This window comes from Pelmatolapia mariae, linkage group LG15 (assembly GCF_036321145.2).
Source record: "Pelmatolapia mariae isolate MD_Pm_ZW linkage group LG15, Pm_UMD_F_2, whole genome shotgun sequence".
NCBI classification, from domain to species: Eukaryota; Metazoa; Chordata; class Actinopteri; order Cichliformes; family Cichlidae; genus Pelmatolapia; species Pelmatolapia mariae.
Genome location: NC_086240.1, coordinates 26,557,780 through 26,573,847, shown reverse-complemented (window position 1 = coordinate 26,573,847; position 16,068 = coordinate 26,557,780). Strand labels below are relative to the sequence as shown.

The 16,068-nt window shown below is 41.3% G+C and overlaps 2 protein-coding genes across 2 annotated transcripts in view; one reads left to right on the top strand and one right to left on the bottom strand.

The window, feature by feature from the left end:
- mei4 (meiosis-specific, MEI4 homolog (S. cerevisiae)) overlaps nucleotides 1-3,789 on the bottom strand; it is a 59,905-nt gene extending 56,116 nt beyond the window's left edge. The window contains exon 1 of the mRNA XM_063494685.1: nucleotides 3,744-3,789. Coding sequence (XP_063350755.1) covers nucleotides 3,744-3,789 — 46 coding nt within the window. The remainder of the gene's footprint in view (nucleotides 1-3,743) is intronic.
- A 4,221-nt stretch (nucleotides 3,790-8,010) lies between these two features.
- LOC134643152 (5-hydroxytryptamine receptor 1B-like) lies at nucleotides 8,011-11,282 on the top strand. The gene has a single exon (XM_063495405.1). It carries the CDS (start codon nucleotides 8,332-8,334, stop codon nucleotides 9,481-9,483), a length of 1,152 nt encoding a protein of 383 aa, XP_063351475.1. The 5' UTR covers nucleotides 8,011-8,331; the 3' UTR covers nucleotides 9,484-11,282.
- Nucleotides 11,283-16,068: the final 4,786 nt, after the last annotated feature.

Genomic DNA, 16,068 nt, shown 5'->3' with positions numbered 1-16,068 from the left:
CTTCTGAATAAACTTAACTGAAAGTCCTTCACTTTCAGAGCTAGCCTATCTTCGGCAGCTAGAAAGATGGTACACTAAAAATCTGTTACCGGGAAGATTCTGCTTCTCAGAGGCAGCCATTAGAAAAAAGGATATAAGATTATAAGATTTAAATTACTGCATTAAAAATGTTATTTTTATTTTATGCTTTTTTAATCTGGTCATTTAAAATATCTATAGCTGTTTTAAAGTGGAAAGTAGAAGCAAACATTGTAAAATAAAAGCATAACCTACTGCAGAGGATAATTAGCTTGTTTGGCTAAATGTTGCATATCAGGTGTTATTCTTTCCTTTCAAGACCAGATGTTTAAGGTGTGATGATTCTTTTTCTTACTTAGTTTCATAAAGTACTGGTCATTAAAGCAAAACTTAATCAACAAGATATTTTAATGCAACACTGCTCCATAAAACTTTCCTCTTTGAGCTAAAATGTGCCATGGTAGTTTTTTAAAAGTAGTTAAAAGAATAAAACAAATAAATAACTATACTAATTTAATGTAATTTTTTAAATATATATTAATATTTATTGTTTGGTCTGCTGAAGATCACGCCCATATATAAGATGTAAAAAATCAAAATATTGTAAAGGAACATTCAAATACATTAGACACATACATTATTTTGCTTTGATTATTTATTATTTAGGTAGCACACAGATAAAACGGGTTGAACTGAAGTGTTCTGTTTTACTTTTTTCCTCATTTCTTCCTCTGGCTTCACCTGTCTTGACCATTTTTAAGGACTTTTATTCACCTTGTTTTTTTATACCTTCACATGCAGTGGCAGTTACACACAGTAATGCTTACACTGTAAATGTAGGAGTATTGGATATATATTTTTTAAATAAAAAAATAAAGATAAAAAATATAAAAGACTAAAAGGTAACTGGAGACACATACACAGTTTAAAATGTTACCATTTAAAAATATTTTTATTGGACCTTTGAGGTCACAGTGTCATGTATACACAAATATATTTATATGTATTTCACTTGCAAAGCTACCACAGTGGTAAAAACTCAAATACACATGTTGGATCTGCATGATATTAAGGATCAATTACAACCTGGCTTCCTGCGTTCAACATCAAATCTACAAACGGTGTTTTCAGCAGGAAAAAAGCAGCTTATAGTTTTTTCTCCTGGTTCAGCTAAGAATTGTCTAATTCACTGGAAATTACCAACATTTCCATGCAGTGATGGCTAACCTTTTGAAAGTTTGCTGAATGAAATGCTGAAGTGTCCTCAACGGCATATCAGTCAGTTTGAACAAGCATGGCAAAAACACTGCCTTAACATCTGCAGAAACACAGCTGCGCCGGTCTCAGGTGCAGTCACAGCATTTTTATCGGTGTGGAAATCATTTCAGACTCCAGGCAGAATTATTTCAACCTTAATGCTAAATGAAAAAAAAAACCAAACATTTTTATTCACCTACATTCTCCATTTTCTGTCGCTTATCCTGGTTCAAGCTGTCTAAACAGACATGTCCTCCCAAACCACCACCTCCAGCTCTTCAAGAAGGAGCCCGAGGAGCCAGCTGAGCCACATGTTTATTGTGTGCTCCCAATGGGACACACCCAAATGCCACACCCAGCAGGCATCCTAATCAGATGCCCAAACCACCTCGACTGGAGGCAAAATGACCACAAACAGATGTAAAATAATCACAAAGTGAACCCAGCAGATTCACAGTCATGATAACTGACAAATGACCACAAAGAAGAAAAGGTACAACACCCACAAAGAGACACACAACAACAACAAGCCTTGTACCTGCCCTCTCTCCTGGACCCAACTGAAGAAAATGAAATTAGTTTCTTGTCCTTAGAAACATTTTATTGTCTTAGCAGTTTTAGCTGTGTTTGTTTCTCCAGCTCTGCATCCCACAATCGCCTCCACTCTGGATGGAGATGGATGTTTGCTGCTGCTGAAATGAGCCAGCCAGCTCTTCTTCATTGTGAAGAAGCAGCAGCTCGTTACAGAGGCCCTTTTGGTTCACTGAGCGCCTCAGTCCCCCGCTGAGACCGAGGCCTTTCCAGAAGAATTCATTTCTGAGTGTCTGCAACGTGCAGGTGTACGGGTGAAGGTCGGCAGGAGTTTGGGTGTAGGAAGGGGAGCATTGCATTGACTCAGATGGCTGAGCTGCACAGTATGGACGCAGCGTGGACAGAAAGAGAGATGAAGTGTGCTGAATGATTTATGCTGAAAATCTTGCTCTGATTGTTACTGCTGGAAGCTCAGACCTTAAAAATTGAACATCGTTTGCTGAAGGGAAAGAAGTGTCCACAGGATTCTTCAGCTAAACTAAGGCAAAGTTTTACTGATGTCTCTCTAAGGTGGTTTGACGTTATTTAATAACACCGGCTGCTTGACATGTCGACCCTGTTTCCTGTCCGAGCGTTTGCTGAAGCTCCTTTGTTCCTTGTTTGCCCCCAAAAAACTCATCGTTCTCGACCTTTACAGCTTTTTATTAACAGTATTCACATGCAACATGTCTTTAACATCAGTTTTTAAAAACTTGTCACGTACACTGCAGCCTAAATCCACATTTAAACCTGAAAACCTTGATTGAATACGAACATTTATTAAACTGTAAAATAGCCTGTAATTTAAGCTAGAAGACAGTTACTTGGCTCCCAGGTAGACACAGGGAGAACATGCAACGTCCACACAGAAAGACCAGGGCCAGATGGTCGATTCGAACCCAGGCAACAGTGCTAATAATGACCTACCGAAAAGATATGTAAAATAATGATAGAGACACTCAAAATGACCACATATTGACATAAATTATCCACAAAGACAATTAGAATAAATACACACAGATGTAAAAACAACAACAAGAAAATAAAACACAAAAAAATAAAATAAGCAAGAACATATAAAATCACAATTACACTCAAGATTATGACAAAACTACATAAAGTCGCCATAGATACTCTGAACCACTTCACGCCACTCTGAGACAGGATATTTCTAATTTTAGAGATATTGCAAAAAATGAAAGAAAGCAGTCCTACATATTTGTTTAATATGCGCATTGAAGGACATATCCTGGTCAAAAATAACTCCAAGGTTCCTCACAGTGTTACTGGAGGCCAAGGTAATGCCATCCAGAGTTAGAATCTGGTTAGATACCGTATTTCTAACATTTTCAGGGCTGGGTACAATAACCTCAGTTTTATTGAAATTTAGAAGCAGAAAATTACAGGTAATCCAGGTCTTTGTGGCTTTAAGACATTCCTGCAGTGCAACTAATTGGTATGTGAATCTGGCTTCATAGATAGATAAAGTTGGGTGTCATCTGCATAGCAGTGAAAATGTATCCTATACCTTCTGATGATACTGCAGGGCTCTAGAGTGCGACCAAATTGGTCGCAAATGAGACCAAATTTTTCAGTGGTGCGACTAAAAAAAATATTTGGTCGCACCGGTGCGACCAACTTTTCGGGTAACAAAAAAAAAAAAAATCTGCAACCTTCCAGACACACATTATTCCCCTATCGTGGACTAAACCAATCAGAGATAGTCAGGGGCGGGACCTCTGTGATTGGCCGTGGTCCAGTTGAAAGTGCAGGTGGAAGAGGGAGGTGAGTAGCTTGAATAAGGCGATATAAACTCATTAACGGATTCCACACAAAGACGGAAACACAGCGCGGACCCGACGCATCAGAATCAGCTTTGTCTTTCTCGGCTTTCTCACCCGACGGCCCATACACGGATACGCTGTCGGAGCTCACCGAGCCCATTGTCCGCGCTGTGTTTACGTCTTTTTGCGCTGATTCTGAGCTGCAGGTTTTGTCTCTCTCCAACCAAAATTCACAGAGCCAGCAGCAAAAGAAGCAACAAACTACGCTTCACATTTGATCAATGTCGTCATGAATTCCCTCTTACTTTTGCTGTTTTGCTTCCACCACGATAAAAATCACACTTCATGCACAGCTCTCTCTCTCTCTCTCTCTCTCTGTACTTCAAGAACAGTTTCCCATCTCAAATCTGTTTTCTGCATTATTCATTCGCTTATTACCCACCAGTCTACCGTTGTTTACGGCGCGGTCTTTTTCTTTTTTCACTTAAATGACCTCGGACAAGAAAGCCTAATTTCTGCTGTTCAATACTGAAGAAATTTAAACTTCTTAAAATTATGCAAAATTGCAGAATATTTTTAAGGTTATCTGCTCTAAAAAGCCAGACCAGAAAAATCTCCTTCATGTTTTTCTGTGTTTTATTCTGTTACTTTGACACAAAGGCATCTGCTGTGATGTTCACAATTCTGATGAAGTCTCACATGTATCAGTACTGATAAATGATCAGAATTATAATATTTCTGACTGTCTAAGGCTAAATTGAATCGAATCAGGACTTTGAGAACCGGAATCGAATGGATTATAGAAATCAGTGATGATACCCAGCCCTACTGATCAGCCTAGGCCTGACAGAAGTGGATGTAGCTGTGGGTAAAAAGAAAAGATGAAAAGAACTATTGATAACTTTTTTGTTAAGTTAAGGCCTGATCCGTCTGAAATTCATAGCCAGCTCTGACACGGTGCCATCAATCTTTGAATGCTGAAAAAGCACAGTGTATCCAGGAAACACATTATATGCTGCAATAAATGCACTGCCCAAGTGTCCCCTCCCCCCACTGCCTTTCAGCAGCAGGCAGCAGCAAACAGGTCGTCAGGCCAAGATGATGATTAAGTTTAACATTTTCTACAATATTTACAAAGCACTTTAAGCACAAGTTTGTTAGTTAAGAATTTAGAAATGAATATTGTCTGTATGGACTTCCCCCCAAAGAAAGTGCACATGTAAAACTGCGGTGTTAAGCGATGCGGTTGAAAAATTTGAGTGCGCCTAACTTTTGTGCCGGTACGCCTAAATTTTTAAAGTTAGGCGTACCGGTGCGCCCATGTCAAAAAGTTAGTCTAGAGCCCTGTACTGCCTAAGGGAAGCATATATAATGCAAACAGAAATGGTCCTAGAACTGAACCCTGTGGAACTCCATAATTAACCTGAAGAGGACCCTCCATTTACATGAACAAATTGGAGTCTATTAGATAGATATGATTCCAACCACTGCAGCTCAGGAGTTAAAAATAAGTTAATTATATTTAAGACTGAAGCATTAATTAATGGTAGGACTTCTTTGAGCAGTCTTGTGGGAATGGAGTCTAAAAGACATGTTGATGATTTGAAGGAAGTAATTCCTGAAGTTAACTCAGAAAGATCAACTGAAGGAAAAGAGTCTACATACTGGCTTTTTGTCAGTCTGGCTACAGTTCTGAAGAGAATCCTAGGCTTGTTCTTATTTCCATCGATCAGTGATGAATAATAAGATGTTCTAGCTTTACGGAGGGCTTTTTTTAAAAAATAGAGCAATAAACTGACTTTCCATGCTAAATGATGATCTGCTGGCTAAATGAGGAACAGGAAATGATACTCTACCGCAGAGTGAACCAACACCAAGTGAGTGTAAAACACCAAACAAAAACACCACAAATTGGCCTGAAATAGCCAGAAAGACACCCATAATAATCACAGTACAAAAATCAACAGATGTAAAATAACAATAAATTTACTTAAAATGTTCACAAATTAAGAGAAAATGACCACATATTTACATAAAATAGTCAGAAAGGCATTCAGAATAGCTGCACACAGATTTAAAGCCACCATAAACATAATTAAAATGAGCAAAAACTGTTGTAAAACATCCACAGAGACACTCAAACTATTCATACAATGGATAAAATGACCACATATTGACATAAAATAATTAGAAACAACCTTAAAGATCATAACAATACTCAATCTTACCAAAAACTGATGTCAAATATTCATAGAGATACTCCAAATTCCCAAAACACATGTAAACTGGTTATAAAACCACTCAGAATTACCACAAATTAACATATGATGACCATGAAGATGAAAATGACTTGTGAAAATGGTTGGTTTTTTTTTTTTAAACAACTGAGTTATGTTGAATTAGCTGCACTCATGCATGGGGTTTATTTCATTGATTCTTAGTGAGTATCAGTGCGGCCTGGAAACAGTGTGTTACTCAGACACAGTTGTTATCTGAAGGCCTGCCAAGAAAACATTTGCCACGCTAGTTTAGGCTTCTGTGAGTCTCTCCATTTTCAGCTTGATAGGACCTGAAGGCTGCAGAGCATCGAAACCGTGTGACCTCAGTGACCACAATCCATCACGGCAACGATGCCGAGCACCTGCTGCTGCCGCCTCCAGCCGTCCTGTGTTCAAACGGACATGAAAGGAGAACAGACGAGGAGAGTAACAGCAGACGTCTGCGCTGGCAGCATTTACAGTATGTTCCTTAACAAGGTCACACCGGGATATGAAACAAACAAACATTTGTCTGGAGACATCCAAGAAGACTTCAGATAAAACTGTAGCAGCAAGAAACACATCAAAATGTCATTAAAGTTGCAGTCAGTCGTTTTTTGAGGTTATTATTTCACAGAAAAAAAAAATACTGTACTCGAAGGAGAGCTTCATAAAATGTCATCCTTTTCTTCCTCAACTCAAGCCTCTCCTGAACTGAAGTTAGCTCTAACACACAAACATGCATAAACATGCTCATTTAGTCCCGATACTGTTGCAATTAGTTATTGTAAGCAGATACATGACATGGCTAAACAACAACATCATATTATAAGCTAACATTACGCCAGCGAATGTTAGGCTTAAATGTCCTAAGTCACACTTTCCTTTTAACAGTTTGATTAGATTCTCACATCATAGGACAGTTTATTCACTAAGCATCAAGTCCAACAATGTAACAGCCACTCAAAGCACAGTTTAACTAACACCAGCTAACAGCAACTAACAGAAGCTAACAAAGCTAACAGCAGCTAAGAGCAGCTAGCAGAGCCTAACAGCAGCTAACAAAAGCTAAGAGCAGCTAACTGAGACTAACTGCAATCTACTGACATTTAGCGATGAGATTTGACACACAATATAACTTTAAAGCTTTATATTATTGCAGCCTACACTCATTTAGATTAAGATCACCTGAGTTTCCTGGCTGTGGATCCAAAATGTGATCTCTGGATCTCTTCTCCTGGATTGCTGGAGGTGAAGCTCTGAACTAAAGAATTATTATGATAACGATGATGCAGGAACAACAACAGCAGAGGATATCAAATGCACCAAATCCTAAACTAATGAAAACCCATCTATGAATACAACATGAAAATAAGTCTCTAATCAGATAGCTACAGAGATATATTTTCTACAACTCAGACTACAACTGAGTCTGAGTTGTAGAAAATGGGTTCAACTACTCTGCATTTCTTTATGTCTTGATGCATGCTCAATCATCCAGGTAAGTAAAGCCCAAAAAGTTGATTCTGTTCATTTGGACACAGAATCAACTCTTTGGGATCTGCATTTCTTTAGTTTGCTTCCAAGGAACCAGATTTTCTTGTCATTTTTTAAAAAGTGGTCATAAGTAGCAGTTCTTCAACTTTGTGGTCTTTCAAAGTTTTCTTTGGACATTGGCTGCTTTTTCACTCATTTACAGGTAACCTACAGATAAACTCAGATACTGATCCCCCCTTTAAAAAAATCAGGAAAGTATCTGATTGGGTAGTAACTGACTCCTCAGTACAGACTTTGTATTATTGCAGGGTGTTAAGTATATAGCACCTTGAGGCAACTGTTGTTGAACTGAATAGAACCTCCCAAAACTATAAATATGTGATGCTTTAAATGGATTCTTGTGTCTTCGTTGCTCACAGACTCTTTGGTTGAGATGTAAAAGAATAGAACATTTTCGGGGGGAAATATTTGCAAGAGTCCTTTAACCATCTGAGATTAAAAAAAAGAAGGGGAGGGAGAGAGAGAGAGAGAGAGAGAGAGAGAGAGAGAGATAGGCGTGCGGTGCGTTGGCAGTATAAAACCTGGAGTCAGACTTGAGCAGCTCTGAACTTGTGAGGAGAGCTGAACGCGGATGAAATCCCCGCTTTCTTGTTTTATACTGAAAAAAAAGAGTCCAATATGAGAGAAAATGACCGGAGAATGATGGAGAGGCCGCCCTCTGAGCCTTCTAATTCTCAGCTGCTGGATATTTAAGTTGATCAGAGAGTTTTTATGTTAAACATGCCGCGAGTGACGCGAACAGGATGAAGAGGAGGAGGCAGAAATGTGTCGGATAAGTGCTGGAGATGGAGACGAGAAACGCGCGCGGTGGATGAATATCTGAGGGGCTTCGGAGCGGTCTCCTTTGCGCTCGATGACAGCGGGGTCTGACCGGGGAAGGTGGAGGGATGGAGAATGCCAATCAGCTTAAACCGACTCCTGCCATCTACGGAGAGCTGCTAAACATCTCGACCAACGACACCCATGCCAATTTCACGGCGAAAGCGGAGCCCAAGGACAGTAACGTGGCTCTCCAGGCGGGTCTGGCCGTCACCTTAGCGCTCATAACTTTGGCCACGACGCTTTCAAACGCGTTCGTCATCGCCACCATTTACCAGTCCCGCAAACTGCACACGCCGGCAAACTTTCTGATCGCGTCGCTGGCGGTCACGGACCTACTGGTGTCTATCCTGGTGATGCCCATCAGCGCGCTGTACACGGTGAGCCAGACGTGGACGCTGGGGCAGGTGGTCTGTGACATCTGGCTGTCCTCGGATATCACGTGCTGCACCGCGTCCATCCTGCACCTGTGCGTAATTGCGCTGGACCGCTACTGGGCCATCACGGATGCGGTGGAGTACTCCAAGAAACGCACGCCGGCGCGCGCAGCCGGGATGATCGCCACCGCCTGGGTGATCGCCATCTCCATCTCCCTGCCGCCGTTCTTCTGGCGCCAGGTGAAGGCGGAGGAGGTGACGAGCTGCAACGTGAACACCGACCACATTTTTTACACCATCTACTCCACTTTCGGCGCGTTCTATATCCCCACGCTGCTGCTCATCGCCCTGTACGGGAGGATATACGTTGAAGCCCGGAAGCGCATCCTGAAGCAGGCGCACAACAAGCCGGGGAAGAGACTCACCTCTGCGCACCTGATCACCAACTCCCCCGGCTCGGTGGCGTCCACCACGTCCCTGAACTACGGGACCAACGACTCCTCCTCCTGTGACACTACCTCGTCCGCGAACGTGAGCCAAGTCAAAGTCACTGTGTCCGACGCGCTGCTGGAGAAGAAGCGCATCTCGGCCGCCAGGGAGAAGAAGGCGACCAAAACTTTGGGAATAATCCTCGGAGCCTACATCATCTGCTGGCTGCCGTTTTTCATTTACACTCTTTTAGTGCCTCTGTGCGATTCCTGCTTCCACCCGGAGCTATTTGACATTTTCACCTGGCTCGGTTACCTCAACTCCTTAATCAACCCCATCATTTACACCATGTCCAACGAGGACTTCAAGCAGGCTTTCCACAAACTGATACGGTTCAGATGCTTCAGGGCGTGAAGGACGATGCCAGCCATGATTTTACCCCGCCCCCGACACACACACACCCCACGACCTCCTTCAAGCTCCCAAGCTCCCATCTGTAAAATACCAGGATTGAGTCAAACCCGACATCGACTCCCCCCCAATCCCCCCTCCCCTTCTCCTGAAGTTGCCATCACCCAAAGCCAGATTTCTTTATGGTACAGTGGCTCCAGAAGGAGCGTATGCCTGATAGGTGGTGCAGGTGGTGGACACGGACCGCCTCCCGGCCTGTGCTGCTATTGAGGATGTTGGTGCAGATGAGAGGTGTCAGTGAGTGTAAGGCGTGTGACTCGTTTACAGGTGATTGTGTTGCTATATAGACTCCGAGAAAGCTCCCCCTTCCCCATGCAGGGGGCCACCCCCCGCCTGTATGTGCTGCACTTGGCTGCAGCATACAGACTCACTTTGCCATAAGAGTTTGACAGCCAGCGTCAGTTGGCTCGTAAGCACAAACAGCTTAAGACTAAGCTACCATGAGCCCGAAGGGCAAAAAATAAGATTTGTGTTTCATTTTCCTGTCAATAAGGGGAAATACCGGTGCCTACAACATGTTTAGTTCAGTTCTTCAAATGTGCCTGGCCCTAACGGGGGCAAAGGCATGATTTTAGTTTGTGGGAAAAGATCCAAATTTGGTTTATTCTTGTGGCCAGTGTGTGTATTTCTGTTTCTTTTTCTTGCTGTGGCTGATGTTCACCTTTAACCATGGCTCAGAACTGAGTGTAATTGTATGAATCTGTATGCATCAGTGTGATTTTTACATTAATTTGTCAAAAAAAAAAGAGGCTGGATTTTGCTTGGTCATACTGTAAAATAGTGCTAATCTCAGAGAGAGGGAGGAGCCGGTACTGTAAAACCCAACCTATCTACCAGATCTCTCTAAAGATGCATTCCTAAGTGTTGATGTTTGCTTTTAATGTGCCATCTCATATCAGAATCAAACAATTCAGATCTGACTCTAAAGGCTGCTGATGCAGACTCCCATCTCTTGGCATTTGTGTCTTCCACACCTCAAAAGTTGTGCAAATTTATTTATTTTTAAAAAGCTGGAAAATGTCACGATATTCTGATCAAAATCACATGTTAAATGTCAGGCTGTAGCTGCTGCTGCTGATCCCTTAAAAGAACATTTCAAGGGAAAAAATCTTAAAAAAAAGAAAATCTGTTTGCTTGCAGCTTCTAAAAAAATGTAAAAACTCATTTTATGGATGAAAAAAAAGCCACACATGTGCAGGACCATAGCAGAGGCAGTGAGGTCATTGGCTTGGTTTTGTTAGGGCTGCTCGACTGTGGCTGTGTGGTGTACTAGTTATTCACCCAACGTGGGAGAGAACCCCTAATTTAAGGCCGGCAGGAGAGATAAAAACCCTGCCTGATGGTCTCAAGCCTGGATCAATCAGGAAGGGCATCCAAATCAAGCATGTAGTGACTCATTAGCAAACAAGGGAACAGCTGAAAGGATGGTTCAAATCCTCTGGAATGACAGTGGATTTTTCACCCTTTAACTTTAAATTCAGCTGAATAAATGAAATAACTACAGTTCAGGGTGATGGCAACTTTGGCTTTTTTGCAGGGTAAAAGTAAAGGAAAATTGATTGTGAATCTGATTTATTTTATCTTCATTATATATGCTTCGTAACAGGAAGCTGAACTTGTCCAAGAAATTAAGATCCAACTTAACTGCACAGTCTTAGGTGTCATTTCTTGGAGTTCTGGTTGAACAGTTATACCCAGTTTACACACTGGTTAGTTTTTAAAGCTTATTCTGCTCAGTTTGGGCCAACAACATATGACATTCAAGTGATTTACAGTATTTTACTATATTGTAGACTTGAAATTAACAAATTATTTATTATAAATTAGCAAATACAATGTAAAAATTAAATATATAAAATGTAAAACTTTTTTTTTTTTTTTTAAAAATGAATGGATCATTATTTACTGAGTTGCATTTGACTCTTAATTTGACCTCAGTGTTTGTAAAATTTCCAGCAATGCCCTGAACATATATAATCCCAGAAAGCAGGTTGGAACCACGTCCAGGTAATTTATGGAAAATGTTAAATGGTTATTGGATTTCTGCCCTAGGGTTAAAGGAAAAGGTTAAGGCCACTCTCAAGACGAGTCATCCAAATATTTATCGTCACACTCACACAATGCTGTCAGACAGTTTTTCCCTCCTATCAGGTCAGGAGCAGCTACAGCAACACTAAAGAGTCTGAAATAACATGTAGAAATAAATAAACAGTTTGGAGAGCAAGGTGAGTTTCTAATATCGTACTAGCCTTGTATAAATTCACAAATTTCGCAAAGAAATTTCACAAAAATCTAAATTTTCACTTATAATGAAACATTTCCTCACAAATGTGCGGCTTTATAATCTACAATTCTGCCACTTCTGTCTTTGAAAAGAAGATTTTCTCTTTTTTTAGTTTTTTTTTGTTACCCTCAATGGTCCGTATGCGCCCCTGTAGCTACAGAGATCTAGCAGATCTTTAGACTTTGATGTGAAGTCAGGAGGTGATAATATTAGCTTAACTTAGCATAAATATTGAAATCAAAGGAGAAACAGCTAGCATCACATCTCTTTTACTCAAATCTAGAGAGAGTATGCAAGCTTTAAAGGTGAAAGGTCGTGGGCTAGCTTTCTCCCCTTGGTTTATGCTTTTGCGCTAAGCTAAGCTAAGATAGGCTAAGCAGGTGCTGACATACAAAAGAAAGAATGGTATTGATATATCTCAGATAGAAAGCTATATATTATATATATTAAACATTTCCATCAAAATTAAAAGGCTGAATTTTCTACTCAGCATAAAGGAGACCTATTCTGCTTCTGCCTAACCCCATATTTTTATTTTGAGACTCCACGAGAGTAGCTTTGGATAAATCCTGGTTCAAAATAATCCTTATTAAGCTCATACTGGCCCTTAAATAGTCCCGTTCCTGTCTTTTTAAGACCCACCTACCAAAAAAAGGCAGATTAGCTTGCAGAAGCCAGCTGAGGGATTAAAATTGTTACTTTTGGCCGACAGAGATTATTTTTACTCACTTTTTACTGCGTTATTTGAAACTTGGGCACATTTAACGACTACATTCCGAAGATAAGGAAGAGCAGGATCAGTCTCCTTTAACGAGGGAAAATTCACTGAGCTGTTCCTGATGAACACTGAAATTAATGAGTTTGATTCCCCAATAGAAACAGTGAAAGTGTCTATCCACTTTAAAAAATAGAAAATCCCGGTGCAGTTTCTCTCGAAGAGATCCCACCTCTTCCTGTAACTGAACGCCGGCCACTCTGGGATTCGATTTGGACGTAGGATAGCCATTGTGCTCAAATCCAGCTCTGTGACGAGTCGCCTCTTTGTGTACAGTATCGATCAGCTCAGTGTGAAATTCATCTGGTGGCTCTGTCAATCCAATGGAAGTTGCATTTCATCCAGGTTAGCTTTTTGCTGTACAACGCTTCTGCGCACATTGGCGATGCACTGTAACTGCTCTCTGCTCTGCAGGATGAAATCCAGCCCGGATGGAGCACAAAAAGCACTGCTGCTGTTGTGAAAACTTAAAAAATGAATAAAAAAGGTCTATGGCATCATGAGGATATGACCGTTTGCTCACTTGTGTTCATTTATTCCGATTTAAATGATTCTGAGCCTTAAAAAGAGGCGTCAAAGAGAGCGCTGGCATTTCTTCTATCTGCTAGAATCTGCTGGCGTTTCAGTTTGCTCTGAGAGGATAAAACATTTGACAGATGTGAGCTGATAGAGGTGCTGCGTGACGACATTAACAGTTCGTAACTTAATTAATCAGCAGGGGAAAAAAGTGGAAGCTGTGAGGAAAATGTCTGCTGTGACTGCCTAATGAAATGCACGCCCCTGCTTCTTTTTTGGCTTTTCCATGCTTCTTATCTGAATCTCCATCCTCCACCGTGAGTGGGGATTATATGTTAATGCACCCAGCTCAGCATACATACAGCATAATAAGGGCTTTGTCACGCAACAGCAGTTAGGTGGCCGTTGTGTTGCGAGTGTATAGGTTTATTGCTGTTTTTGCATTTTAAGTGATGTGCAGTGTTTTAAAAGTCAGCAATTATTCTCACAAACACCAAATGTGCACTTTAAAACCACAGAGTGACTAGAAACATATTTAAGTTCATATTGCAGTAAAAAAATGACCCAATAATTCAAGGTCAAAGTCATCCTGTTAGTGTGTGGAGATGATTCTGGTGCGAGTTGCCCATTTTTAGTTATGATATAAGCTTTTCGTGAATACAAGGTGCAGTCAAAAACTTCCAGGAACAAAACCAGAAGCCTTTCCTGATTTAAATTTGACTGAACTCTCCTTCAATGTCATCTTTTTGTGTACCTTTGGATTGTTTCGGTGCTGTTGTCATCTTTAGATGGAAGACCTGTTATGTCACTTTATACTTTGTGCCTCTGTGATGGACCCTGGATTTCCTTCAGTGTAGAAAAAATGGCGTTCCTTCAACTTGATTAGCATTTTGGGGAATTATGCCCTAAGATGCTGACAGCCTCGGTCCAGGGGATGAGTTCATGGTGCACAAGCTGATCTGTGTTAAACAACCATAAACTCCTGGTGTCCGTCCCACTTTCAGTTCCAACTTCAGGCTTAGAAACTATTCTTCGGCTGCACGATGTTCAGTTGGAGCTAAAGATTGTGCAGATTCTTCAAATAAAATTTGGATTGGTTTAAAACAGAAGACAGAGTTTTGTTGGTGGTGAAATCACAGAGTGAGGATTGTAAGTGGTCAGAAAGCAACTTCCAAACAGAGGTCTGAATATAGCAGCCCTGTGTAAGCCGTCCAGTCATACCTGAGAACATGGCTTTGAGAGGGACAATGACCAAATTTAAATCATTTAAAGTTTCTGATTCTGACAGACCTGTTAAAAACATATATTAAAACTTTCAGCAGCAGTGTTTGTTTCCAGAAAACGTGATCCAACAACTCAGGAGAAAAATCTTCCTCAAACGTCAATGTGAACAGTTTCACAGAGGAACCGTTTTCAAGCCACATCTGGAAAACACAGCGCAAAAGCAAGTTTGGATGTAAACGTAAATCGTAACATCTCAGCTAGACATACACTTCCGCCAGGACTGTTTTCAACAGCTACCCAGGAGGCCCGAGCCACCCCAGCTGGCTCCTTTAGATGCTAAGGCCCATTATCTCAACTCAGAGCCTCCTCCAACTCTCCAAGATCCCCCCTTGATCACTAAGGCGAAGTGCAGAAACTCAATGAAGGAAACTCCTTTTGATTGCTCGTATCTCACTCTTTCACTCACTGCCCAGATCTCATGACCATGGATGAAGGTTGGAATGAAGATTAACTGGTAAATGGAAAGCATCGCTTTGCAACTCATCTGTGTCTTCACCCAACTGGAGATCCGCATAACTGCAATTTTTGCACCAATCTGCTGGTCCATCTCCTACTCTGTCTTCCCATCACTCCTGAAAAAGATTCTGTGATACTTCAGAGTATCCATGACAACCAATAGAGACCAATAGAAGTCAGAGGGGGTGTCCAAATTCATGGGCTGCATCCTCCTGAGGCCGCATTTGTAGGCCGATTACGTCACAGTGACGCGACGAAGGCTGTCCAAATTCGTAGACTCCTCCGAATGCAGCCGACAAATGCATCCTCCTTTTCCCCGAATTTGAAGGATGGGTTGGGTGTGTCCTTCGTGGCCCACCATATCCCAGAATTCATAGTGCGGCCCCGCCAATTCCAGTTTTCAACAATGGCGGCCGCTACTAAGTTTTTAATATTACTCTTATTACTCTTTATGGGTCACAAAATAAACTTTTAACATATTTTCAGGCGAGAATGTAGCTGTGTAAACTTCAAATATCTGCTCAGTTTATCAAGACACCACATATTTTCAAAAGTGCTCCGACGTTTTCAGAGACGTCTGTTATCCACCAGCTCGATAGCTAGCCGGGAGCTCGAGGGTCACTGAAGCTGCCGTGAACGGCAAACTCCTGGCACATCATTTTCAGATCACTGCGGTCTTTCACTACTCAACGTAATATATAAGTCACTTGGACAACCTAAAAATGTTATTGTTTGGCTTTTTTCAGTGTTTTATTTGTTCGTGAGTAAATTGGTTTGGCTGAGATTAAAGTTATTAGATTAGATTAGATAAAAAAAAAAACTTTTTTAATCCCCCGGGTGATTTTCCCACAGCTGAATAAACATCAAACAGAAAACTGATTAAACAGAAGTGTGAGATGGTCGAGAATTTACGCCATTGTCCTGTTATATTTTATATAGCAAGGAGTGGACAGCTGAGTTTATTAAACTCCACCGAGACAGCGGTGACGCAAATCAGAAGGCTAGACCGTCCAATTTCACAGTAGTTTACTTCCGGCCTACCCGACCTTCTGAGGACCCGGCCCACGTAGACCGCGAAGGCCGGGTCCTCAGGAGGATGCAGCCCATGAATTTGGACATGACTAGAGACATTTAGTGACTTCCATAAGTCAATGTTTTCTCAACTTTGAAGCAGGCAATTGAGCCAACTGCCAGTGATCGTAGAGGATACTGC